We start from the raw sequence: 12,432 nt of genomic DNA, 5'->3' as shown, positions 1-12,432 counted from the left end.
ACAATAACCTAAGCATCATCTCCAAGGGGGTCGCAACCCCCATAGAAAAAATCTCTACTACAAGCATGCACAGAATAAGTATATATAGTCTCTTCTAGGTTTAAGCGTTCGCTGTGCAAACTTTTCCAGCTAACGCACAGGTTTCAAATCCACTTGATGCATATCGCATAGTAGCATGGAAAGAATCCGGTTCAAAAAAAGGCACAATCCAATCATCTGCAATAGTCACCGAGCACAAAACAGGCTGAAATCATCCATAACGTCAAAAACTAAATGTTTCCCATTCACTAAGTGCTCTGAGGAAGGACGATATCGGCATAATTTGTCAAAATATTCGAATTGACAGCACGTGACAGCGTATGTACGTACGTGCGTGGGCGAGTAGTGTTCTCGCTGGTCCGGGGGGGGATAGAAAAGCAGTCCTAAAGCATGTGTTTTGAGGAGAAAAATGTTTATTTCATTCTAAAAACATTATGCAGCTGACATTCAGCACATCCCTCGGTTCATTTTTGCTCTTGCCCAAGTTTGCTCGGCTTCGTTGGATGGTTAGAAATAGAATAGATGACATAGTACATATAGTTGGGGGACACAACAAGTTCATGTTTATTTATTTCAAATAGTTCCAATTGTTAAAAAAGTAAGTTATTTTTATTTTTTTGGCTAAAACGTGTGTGTGCGTCTGTGTATGTATGTGTGTGTATGTAAAAAGCACAGGACATCTTTTAAAAGCATTAACTAGTAACTTTGCAGCAGCATTTTTAAAAAGGTACCAGCGTTGGTGGCCATTTTTAAGTCGTGCGCAAATTGTATTCATGGCCATGATGTCATCCTCTCTTCCATAGGAAGGTCAAAAAAGCACATTACTCCTCATGAACAAAAACAATGGGGTAATCGAAAAGGATAAAATTCGACAAGCGACTGTTTAAAAAATCGGACGTGATGTCAGAACAACTTAAAAAAAGGGGAACAGAATACAAACCGCATTTTTTTTCTATGATAAGTGGACTTAAAGGAGATCTTTTTCTCTAAAATGAAATCCATTTGGATTTCTCTAAGTTGGAATTTGTCGTGTCCCGTGTGGCGGCGGGGTGATGCTTTGCTCACATGAGTACAGAGAAGAAGAGACAACTGTACAAAATGATCTGTTACCTACTGAGTGATGATTATGTCCCCCTCAGTCAGTGTCTGTGTCAGTGTCTAGCACTGGCTCACTGGCAGCTTCCTCCGCGGCCTCACTCAAGTCTACGTCCTGAGGCGGCGGCGGCGGGACCTGCTCCCGCTCGTCTCCGCTGACTTTAGCCGGCTCCGGAGAGGCGTCTTCCGCCTCCGCCTCCTCCACCACCGTTCTGTCCATTTCGTCAGCTCCATTGAGCCACCGGTCTTTAGGGGAGGGGACTTCCTCTGGCGAGAATGCCTCGGGATCGCCCCGTGGGCTTTCTTCCTTCTCCTGAGAGTGTTCCATCTCTTCAGGGGGGCTGACGGCTTGTGGCGAGCCCCCTGGGGAGGGTCGGCCGGGTGCGTCAATGGACTCGTTCGTCTCATCCGACGTGGGCCCTTGCGATTCTGGGGGTGTCGGGGTCTCGGGCCGCGGTAATGAGCGGACCTCGACGGGTGACGGGCTCCGAGTCTCGTCGTCGTTTTTGGGCTGAGACGGAGCGGTCTCGGGTGAGGGGCTGGCGTTTTTCTCGGGTTCTGCTAGGTCGGGCTTTCTGGGCTCGGGCGACTGGACGGGGGCCGGGCGTTGCCCTAAAAGTGGCGCTTTGGCCTGAGGTGGGGAAGACAGCAGGGGAGACTGGAACCGTGACTGGACTGGGGCGTTCATTTTGAGCGGAGGGAAGAGTTTCCCTTGGTTCATCTTGAAATTGGGGTTCATGGGCGGGGTAGGGAGAAGAGGGGTCGGTAGGGGGAGAACGGGCGTCCAGTTACCCCGCTCGGGCTCTCGTTCTTGTTCTTTGTCGTGCTCTCGTCCTCGCTCTCGTCCTCGCTCCCTGTCCCGATCGCGGTTGGATCGATTTCCGTTCATTTCCCTCCGGAAGTTAAACTCTCTTTCATCTCTGTCTCTTTGTCTGTCCCATTGGGATCTCCGTTCGTCCAGGTCACTTTCAAACTTGCCCGCAGCGCCGCCACGGTTCCACGGTGGCGGCCCGCCGGCATTTTTGTTCCCGCCGCGGTTATCGAATCGATTGGGAAAGTTGGGATGATCCGCGCCGTCGCGCTCATCGAAATCGCCCCTCGACTGGTTCCATTGATTGTCGGGGGTAAAGCCGGCGAGGGCCTGTAGGCGTCCCAACAGACTCCCCCTAGCTGGCTGAGTCCCTGGGGTCTGGAGCAATGGGGGTCTACCTCCTCCTCCTCCTCCACCAGCGGCGGGGAGCGTCCGATGCTCCGGTGGGGGCGTTCTCAATAGACCGGTACTCTGCTTCTCTGGCGGGGGAAAGCGGTAGTCCTGATCTTTTCCCTCGTCAGCCCCCGCCGTCTCTTCTTTCTTAGAAGCGTTATCATTAGCCTGGTGAGGTGGCCTGTGAAAGGGGTCCATTTGAGTGAAGGGGGGCCTGGCGTGGGATTGAAGGGAGCCGTCAACTAGCCCGGGGGCCTGCTGGCCGGGTCCTTGCTGCATGAGGAGAGGGAAACGAGCACCGGGCGGGAGGAGGTTAGGGCGCACGTCCATCCCTAGCATTCCGGGCATTCTTTGGGCTGCCATTCCAGGCTGGTGAAGTGGGTGGGCAAGGGCGGCTGTGGGGTGCATGCCTAGAAGGCCCATTCCGCCTCGGACGGCATTGTGCATACCTGGGGAGAAAAACACATACATTAAGTCCCATTGGCGAATCATTTGGCCAGATGAAGCATTCATGAATGTGGACCCACCTTGAAGCGTTAAATCAGGAGCCCCATCCAAACCCTTTGTGGGTGGCGGCATTTTCTCATTGGAGTGCTGACTTTGGGCTCCGGTTGCATTAAAAACATTGGCGCCAGGGACGAAGCCACCCGGCATGGGGGTGTTGGTCGGGATCATGGCGCTGAATGGTGCTTCCTTTGCCGTTTCTTGGCTTGTTGACACAGGGGGTGGAACTAGGGCTACACAAGGGTCAAAAGGCCATGACTAAAAATGCTTTTGTTAACAATGAATTGCGTCAATGGAACTTACGGGGCGGGGCTGCGGCCATGGCTGCAGTCTGTGCTGCTTGCAGGTAACCTACATGATGGAAAAGACCGATAAATCAACAAATATTGATCAAGTGTCTTATTATTTGAAGGGTGTTTTCGAATATTTACCTGGAGGTGGTTGTGAGGCATTGAAAGTGGGTCTAAGAAATGGTGGTGGGGGCCCATAACCTGGTGGGGGGATGCTCATGTTGACGGGAAAGTTGGGAGGCAACATTCCTACCGCACCAGGAACGGCTTGGGGAACAGGTAACTGAATAGGAGACACAATAACAGGTTTAAATGCTTCATAAATAAAGTTTTTTACACATAATAGTAATAGGACACAATGAAATTACCTGCACCGGCATCATGGGGACCTGGCTGTAATTTTCACTTTGACTGTTCATTGCAGTTGTCTCAGTGCTTGATGGTTGGCTTAAAACATCCTTGGCTCCTTCCGAGTTTTTAGCCGTGTCCCACTCTGAAAAGACCCCAAAAAAACCCATTAAAAAAAAGCTAAATTTTCCCTTAACAAAATTGTCAGTTCTGTTCTCAAAAGTAAATTATAGACTAATTAATCCATGTGGTCACCAATTCAATGGCCTATTATAACAATAAACATATACTACATCCATATAAAGTCTGAATAGTATAGAAGAATATGTATGTATGTATTACAGCACACACTTTGGGAATCAATGCTGATGACTTGTACAGCTGGGTTATCTAATTAATCATTCATTGCTTTTATAGAGATCATCAATTATAAATTCCGGCCAACAGCAAAGCTTGCCTGCATGATCTTATTAAATTAGATTTTTCTAGTAATGTGGGTGTTGGGTAGGAAAACATTGTCTGCATTGATTCCATCCATTGTTTTTGACTGATGCAAATAGTATAAAGAAATTCACCTTCATTGACCGTCTCTTGATCGATAATTCCTCCTTCAGCAAAACCAGGCAAGTCATCCACTTTAACTTTCTCCCAAGGTATGTAGGAGACTCCGAGGTCCACATCCCAAAACTGCTTATACTCTTGTTTTACCCCTTTGTTTAAGGCCCAAGCAATCTGCGACAAAAAGTATATTTCAAAGACAGAATCTATAAGGCATCATGTGACCCATAGTTGCATTGTTATAGGTCAACGGAAAATTAAATTACCAAGACGCCAAGGGGGAAAAATGACATTGCATTCAATCCAATTAAAGGATAGCGTGAGCCAAGTGTACCTTTATGACCTTGGAGCCAATTTTGCAAGAACCTGTGCTGAGTTTTTGCCGTGCTCGGTATGCGTCCTGTCTGTGGACCATACAGATGAAGGCGCAGCCTCGTGGGGGGATCATCTGAAAAAAATAATGTGCATTTAACAAGACTGGCCTAAAATCCATCCATAACCTCCCTATCAAACACTTCATGTACATCATAGAAGGAAAAAAATGGTGGAAATTCTTACATTAATCGACTCTATTTGGCCAAACTCTTCAAACAGGTTTGTGAGGTCTTGTTGAGAAGCCTTCTTATCCACCTGACCGACCCATAAAGTGGTGCTGCAGACTATACAAAGAATACAAAGCGTAAAAATTAACATTGATCCCAAAAGTAAGCAGATAATACACAATGGATAGCCTCCAATTACCACTTATGGTCTTGGATCGTATAGGAGGCAATCCTTTCTTCTGTCGCTCCTTTTCTCGCTCACGGGCACGTCTTTCGCTCGAGTACGATCGCGACGGCTTCCTTTTGCGATCTCTGGAACGCGATCGCGAGCGCTTACGATGTCTGCGCTTGCGGGAGCCGGAACGAGACCTGGACCTCCTTCTTTTGGGAGACCTTGGTGAGACAAGATAAGGACAATTTCAACCACTCTTTCTTGCATTAACCGAAAAATAATAATAATAATTCCATTACACTCTTTTGCATGGATTTTCTCATTGATGGGAATGACAAAAAAAAGGCAACATGTATGTCGACTTTTAAATCCGTTCTCAAGGATTAACATTTAAAAAATATGAATTGTTTATGGCTCTTTCCATCAAAAAGGTTCCCGACCCCTGGCCTATATCAAACATTTGCTTAGATTGTTAAAAAGTAATTGACACTAACCGAGAACGAGATCTTGAGCGTGTCCTGGACCGAGTGGGAACAGTTTTTTTCTCCTCTGCTTCGAAGCCATCTCCTTCCATTCCATCTGGACCCTCATCAAGATCCATATCCTTGAAGACCAAGTCAACACAATTAACATGTATTCATTTGTTATGTATTCCATCCATACAACGTATACCCGTTTATAGATTCAAACATTTTGATCTGGTGTTCTTTATACCTGTTGCTGGTTGTCAATCGAGTCATCCATTTTGATCTCGGGCTCGGGAAGTTGTGGCTGACTGCTCCCCTGAGCAGTTGCAACTGAGTTTTCTTGGCCAAATAGTGTGTCTTGCCCTTCTATATTCAGAGTCTGTAAAAAAAAAGGTTGTAAACTATGAAACTATTTCATAATTTGATCTCTATCTGTATGGAAGTGTAACTACCTTTTGCTGGTGCTCCAGTAATTGCTTCTGAAACTGCTCCAGGTTCTGCTGTTGCAGCTGCTCGGCAAGTTGGTGGAACAACGAGCTGTTCATTGGCTCGGAGACCATTGGCCTGCAAAAAGGTAATAGATTTTACAAAATGCTTTTTGAACTAAAAACACAGAAAAAATGGATTAAAAAATTACAATTATTGATTTAAAAAGTGTGAAAATCAGGAAATTTAATATACATCTATACTCTTCATTTTAATTTGATCGTAAAACAGAAAGTCAACACTCATGATTTACTTTCCCGGGCCACACAAAATGATGTGGCGGGCCAGATTTGGCCCCCGGGCCGCCACTTTGACACAAGAGCTCTATGCAAACCATGTACACACACACACATAAATATATTTTATACTTCCTTACAGTTGAGAGGATGACGTCTCCTTCTTAGATTCCTCGTTCCGCTCAGGTTCATTCCCAAAGTCAAACTGTCCCAAGAGTTTCTGTAGGTAAAAAAGATGTCTCACAAAAAGTCCAGACTTTGGACACTCCTACTCTAGATATTACAGATTCTTACTTATAATTCGTCCTACCTTGTTAAAAGAGGAGACCCTCTGTTCGAGGGGGTTGAGGGTGTTAGCAGTAGCAGCTGCAGTGAGTTGAGCAGTCAGCGCTTGCAGCTGGACAACCAAACCAGCATCCAAGGCCTGGAGTAAGGAGGGCTGAGGCTTTTGCTGCTGCATTTGAAGGCTTTGGACAAGTTGTTGAAGCTGGCAGCAAAAAGAAATATTTAAAATACTCTGAAAAGCATAAAAGTTCAATGTAATTGTGTCATTTTCGAACCTGTTGCCCCTGTGGACTTTGTAAAATTTGTGCAACAGCTGCCACTGTGTCCGTATTGGTGATCTGGGAAGCCCAATCGGGTAGTCCTTGGACGATGTTGGCCGGGGTGGCTGGGGTAGCTGGAGTACCTTGGTGTAAAGAAAAAAAAAATTAGGTTTAATGAAGGTTTTGGGCATAAATGAATGCGTATTAACTTACCAGGCGTTGTGTTATTGACGGGACCGGCACTACTGGACATGACAGGAGTAACGCTTGGAGGTGCAATCCCTGCAGCCATGTCCAACAGTGGCTGGATGATGTCACTCTTGAAGACAGCATTCTTTTGCCAGAGATTCAACACCCGCACTATCTTACTCTAGAAGCATATGACGGGAAGATTTTAATGGGAAGATCCTAATTTGAATAGTGACAGATAGTGTGGAGGGTTAATAAACCCAAAGGCAAACCTTGTCATCTGAGGGGCAGCGGTAAAGATGCTGGAATGTAGGGATAATATTCTTGCTGAAGCGTGGAGCAAAGACGTCTTTTTCCGTGCCAAATTGGTGGCGTGACTGCCTCACGATTGAGTCGATGACATACAAGCCGGGTACTTTGTATTCGGCTTTGCACTGGAGTGACGTGACAAGAGGAAAGTTTAATCAAGGGAAAAATGGAAGTGCTATGTCAAAAAACAGGTTAATATTTGATGCTCCTTTCGAGATTTTTTGCTATTTCTGACTTGTATGGCTTGTCTATTGCAAAATGACTGAAAATAAAACTCAAATTTTCATCCTATAAAGTGAAATGTTTAATTCTTGAGCAGCAATGGAGTATAACTCACCTTTTGAATGAACTTTTCCACACTCTGGACAACATGCTTGTAAAACTGAAAACAAGGGAAAGCATTGGTTAACATTGTGGTGATTATTTGTATTTTTTGTGTACAAACACACACACACGGTGGGGCAAATAATGATGTGTGATGCCGTGCCAATTTTGGAATCAACAACAAGGCCAGTATTGCTGATGCATATACTATTTTATAGTCAAAGTAGACGTCTAAAAGAATCGCAAATGTGTATATTTCAGGACCTAGATTTTAGGTCATCATCTGTTACTCATTAATATATATGAAGAAGGTAGAAAAACATATCTGGCATACTAAAATTTATTAGTTTCAGTGAAACGTGAAAGTGCATGATGTCAAATTTTCTCACGTCAGGGCCAAGTAATTCAGCACTACGCGTTATACACTGTAATGATATCCAGATGTTTTGAATAAAGAAATAAAAAAAGTACACTATTGATGAGGGCATGATTAAAATAATTTGTGAAATTGATTTCTGATTTGGAGCAAAAACATTTTTCCTGCAAGTAAGCCAGTACTCATAATTTTATATATTCCATATCATCAGTCATTGATACAGGATTTCACACTCAAAGACTTCCAATCCAGTTGGACTGGGGTTCTTAATATATATATATATACATACACATATACATACATATATGTGAATATATATACATATACATACATACATATATGTGAATATATATACATATACATACCTACATGTGTATATATATATATATATATATATATATATATATATATATATATATATATATATATATATATATATATACATACATATACATACATATATGTATGTGTATATATATATAAATATACATACATAACGTGCATAACATCTGCATGTGTATTAAATTTGCTTCTATAATATTAATCAATGTGTGCTCTTTCCTGTGCATTAAAATGCCATACAAACTATGCTTTGATTAAAATAAGACAACATTGCACAAAAGCTCCTCCAATTAGCTCAACCTTATAAAAGTTTTGCAAAATTTACTGCCTCCTCAGGAAATTCACTATTTACAAATATGACACCATACTCCGTTACTATGATTTGTTTCTATAGAGAAGTAATCCTACTCCGCCGAGATGTTTGCCTAGTAGTTTAAATTTACCGCAGTTGAAAACAACCATGCGCTCATATACAATCCTCCAAAAATAGTTATATCGGGTGTCTGCACCGATAAGAAATATCTGATCGGGACATCACTAGGACTTTGTGGGCACAATATTTGTCCAGATAGTCACGAGCAAAATGATGACAGTGTTTATAACAATGTTTTTTGTTGTGAAATGCCAACAAAAACATGAGCACTCACTCATAAACATCTTTGCAAGTGAGATAACATTTTGCAAACCCCTCAATATAATTTTACGAGAGCAAAATGTAAGAAAAAAGTGCCTAAAAACATTTCTGCAGGCACAAACATTATTTTTGCTAAATTTTCTGAGTGTCCAGAACATATTGATTATATAGCAATAACATGCATTCAAAATAGTTTGCAGTGCACCCAAATTCAGCATCATTTTCAGTGCATATTTCTATGTTTCTTGACAGACTTTAAAAAAAAGCGACTTTGCAGCCGGATCCTCACAACAATGAAATCTGTTCAGCCTTAGTTTGCCTCCAGGCACAAATGGATTCTCCGGTTGCTGTTATTGTGGCAATGCACCAGTGAGTGGTACAGTGCAAAGCAACTCCCATTACCACCTAATTGTAGTGTATACAGTAGTCCCTCGAATATTTTTGCACCAGGGTTTAAGTCTGGGTCACATGATTTTGAGGATCTGCCCAAACGAAGAATTTGATTTTCGCTGATTTTCAAAAAATGATATGCTTGAAGCATCTATTGATGAATTAAATCAGAAATCCTTCTACACACAGGCACATAACAACACAAAACTATGAACTTTAACCCCCTATATAACTTTGTCATAGAAATGAGTGAAGTCCTAAAATTCAAACCAGGCAAACAATGGGTCATTTCACATGCACCGGCCATTTTTTTCCACAAATGTCAGCAAACTAAATTATCAATGGAAAATCCAGAAGTAAAATAAGTATAAAACGCAGTCATAACTCATTCCACAACCAAGTCAGTCCTTGTTTACTATCCAAACTCAATTGACTTATATACCAATAGACAGCACCAGACAGCGTGAAAAAAACTGTACCCAAAAGCTAACTGTAAACCACTGTAGTCTTCTCCATAAACATTAAGTTGAACCCAGAAACGAATAAAAGTCAGTCCAAGCTCCAAAAATGATTTACTCGCTGTATTTCATCCTAATTGACTAAATCAACGTATCAAAAAGTAAAGAAATGCTCCAATCTGCATTATAATTGTGGGAAAAGTGTACATATTGTAGAAATTTTCCCAAACGACGACTTTAAGCTCTAAGAATCATTTACAGCCATCTACCTCCCACATAGAAAGCCTCCCAGGCGCCATTTATTGAACACTGACTGACAAATCAAGAGATATGGAACCAACTAAGGCATCTTCCTTGTGAAACAACCCATACTCCTACCTAAGCTGGTAAGGGATTCTCTTATCTCTTTGTAACTCTCTCCACCCCATCCTCCAGTGCTTTGGGGGAGCTGGGAGAGCTGCTGAGGGAAGGGGAAACGAGTGTTATTCATCAGGCAGACAACACCACAAGCACTCTAGTCTTTAACAAAATGGGTAAACATTCAATGAGAATGCCTTGCAAAAGGCAGCAGGTGCACTGCAAAGCATTTGCAATGTTTTATGTCACTATACTCATTAATAAATACTCCAAAGGGTATTCTAAACAGGCCTGTAACTACAAAAATATAAAAATATTGCAACAATTAATTTTATCACCACAGAAACACTTTAAAAAATGTAAATATTGATCTGATAAGACACCTATCTTCAATATTAATGAAATGTTCTGTCAATAAAGGCCCTGTAGTTGCCTTGACCAGATTGATGCCAAAAATATGCATTTAATGTGATGACAATGTCAAAAATGTACTTTTATATGACCATTTATCCATCACACTCAAGACAAATCCATGTTTGCTAATAAAATACTATGACAAAATGACCCAGAAATAGTATTTATCAATGTAACGGATTAGAAGATGTTTTTCCTGCCTTTTTTTTTTATCTGAAATTGAACTGAAATGACATTGTAGTGTCACATTACAAGCCTAATAATAACACTTTGCAATGGGCTGACCCAATCACATGGGTTGAATCGTTTATGTTGCTACCACACAGCGCAACATTAAGAGAGGCAAACCAGGAACTGTCCGTCATTCATGACTGGAGTCGCAAAGAGGCTGAACAGATGCCATTGTATTTCAGGAATGACCAAAAAGTTACTTTGTGATACTTTTTGCAAGTCTAGCAAGAAACATAGTAGAATGCACTGCAAAAAACTAAACACTCAATCCCACTCGAGTAGTATCAGTACAGAGAAGCAAAAAAAAAGGGTACATTTTTCATATGACAAGCATTTCCCCCTATAATAAAGCTAAAATATATACTGTATCAACAACATAATATATTTGTCATCATATGCCAGAGCACCAAGCCCATGATATAAATATATAGAGATATTATGTATATATTGGTTTGTTTCTATTCAAAATAACCCACAAACAAAAAAACTGTAATTAAACCTGCAGAATATATTTGTCCTCCAAAACAGAAAAGGTGGTTACATTTTGGGGTGATGGGGTCAAAGGTCAAAGAGGAATTTCCCATATTTTCATAACATTTTTGACATATTTAACTCAAATTTGCAGGTATACTTTGCAGGAACTGCATTTTTCCTCTGAATAAAGTACTGTATAATAAAGACAAAAATTGCAAGTATGCAAACTAATAATAAAACTGACACCAAACCGATACTTACTTCTGTTACTGTCCTATTTCTAAGCAGAGGTCAGTGAACATACTTGCTGCACAGCAGGCTCATAAACTAGAAGCTGGCTTTAAGGCCAGTGTAGTGATCTTTATTTCAAATACTGCATCTAATGCCTCATACTTACTTTTATAGCCTTGATGCCTGACTTGGTGATCTGGGTCATCTTGGCCTTGGAGATGGGTGGCTTGTACTCATTCAACGAGTATAACTACAAAATAAAAGAAGAAACAAGATGAGTCAAGTTAACTCATTTTCAATGGCAAGCTAATTTAATTTATGTCACTGCTTCCCATAAATCTTGAAAATTTAAAATGCAACTTTAAAAAATATGGGATTGTTTACTGCTGAATTATGTTTTAATCAATATTTATTTAACTAACATTCTTTGTTTACTCTTCTACATATGTAACAACGTGTAAATGTAATGAATGTAAAGAATAATAAACAAAAGATCTGCATCTACACTGTATTTTTTTGCATAATAATGCAATTAAGGCTAGTATGTATCCTCATTTCCCGGAAAGTGTAATAACATAGGAATAAGCACTAACATTTTTATATATATGAGATCAGTCATGATCTAAAATAAAAACACTGGACAGTTGATCTAAAACCAAAACCCACGGTAAAAATCACTGTAATTTGTTTGTTTTTCCACGCGATTTTTAGAATATTGATGTCAATCATCAGAAAACGTCGCGCATCTAGAGTGATGTCTGGGCTAACTTGTACCATGCGAACAGCGGGCGAATAAACACATCTATTCTCATTTTATACCGGTGTGATTCATGTTTTTCAATGTTACACATCAATGATCAAACATTAACATATAACACACCCGTCCGATCGCTTCCACGAACAATCCACGCGATTTTATTGTTATAAATAGTCATGCGGCCTTGAGGTTAGTTTACGTTAGCTTCAGCAAACTAGCTTTAACGTCGCCGACAATAAGAGGTCGTGGATTCATCATCGCGGCCAAATCTACTGCAATGATTAAAACAAACCTCGTTGTTGAAGGCTTTCACGGCCTCCATGATGGCGTTTTTGGATTCTTTGTTACTATCTATGCAATAAAAGATTTGAGACGAACATGCTCGATGACTAGTGAGATGGAGGATAGTGGCAATATGGCGCACTAGCACCGGAGAACAACTCCAGTCTAAAAGCTGCGA

General features: G+C 41.3%; 1 protein-coding gene across 1 annotated transcript; it reads right to left on the bottom strand.

The window, feature by feature from the left end:
* Window positions 1–434: 434 nt before the first annotated feature.
* scaf8 (SR-related CTD-associated factor 8) lies at window positions 435–12,407 on the bottom strand. The gene is made up of 20 exons (XM_077732072.1): window positions 12,265–12,407; window positions 11,382–11,465; window positions 7,322–7,366; window positions 6,948–7,109; window positions 6,700–6,856; window positions 6,502–6,629; window positions 6,252–6,428; window positions 6,082–6,161; window positions 5,672–5,783; window positions 5,467–5,598; window positions 5,247–5,356; window positions 4,780–4,973; window positions 4,597–4,697; window positions 4,373–4,486; window positions 4,056–4,212; window positions 3,501–3,625; window positions 3,274–3,415; window positions 3,146–3,193; window positions 2,866–3,075; window positions 435–2,787 (listed from the first exon to the last, which is right to left on the bottom strand). The coding sequence occupies exons 1-20, from the start codon at window positions 12,292–12,294 to the stop codon at window positions 1,175–1,177; spliced, it is 3,921 nt and encodes a 1,306-aa protein (XP_077588198.1). The 5' UTR covers window positions 12,295–12,407; the 3' UTR covers window positions 435–1,174.
* Between the last annotated feature and the right edge of the window lie 25 nt (window positions 12,408–12,432).

Source organism: Stigmatopora nigra, chromosome 13, assembly GCF_051989575.1.
Source record: "Stigmatopora nigra isolate UIUO_SnigA chromosome 13, RoL_Snig_1.1, whole genome shotgun sequence".
Lineage (NCBI taxonomy): Eukaryota > Metazoa > Chordata > Actinopteri > Syngnathiformes > Syngnathidae > Stigmatopora > Stigmatopora nigra.
The sequence above is the reverse complement of the archived record's forward strand: the minus strand, read 5'-3'. Positions and strand labels throughout refer to the sequence as shown.

Excerpts from the sequence above, each read along its gene's own strand:
- scaf8 (XM_077732072.1), bottom strand. The coding sequence starts at position 12,294 with ATGGAGGCCGTGAAAGCCTTCAACAACGAG. Across the intron at positions 4,213-4,372 it reads TTGGCTCCAAGGTCATAAAG|ATTGCTTGGGCCTTAAACAA; the intron begins GTACACTTGGCT and ends TTTTTGTCGCAG. Across the intron at positions 3,076-3,145 it reads CATGGCCGCAGCCCCGCCCC|CCCTAGTTCCACCCCCTGTG; the intron begins GTAAGTTCCATT and ends ACCCTTGTGTAG.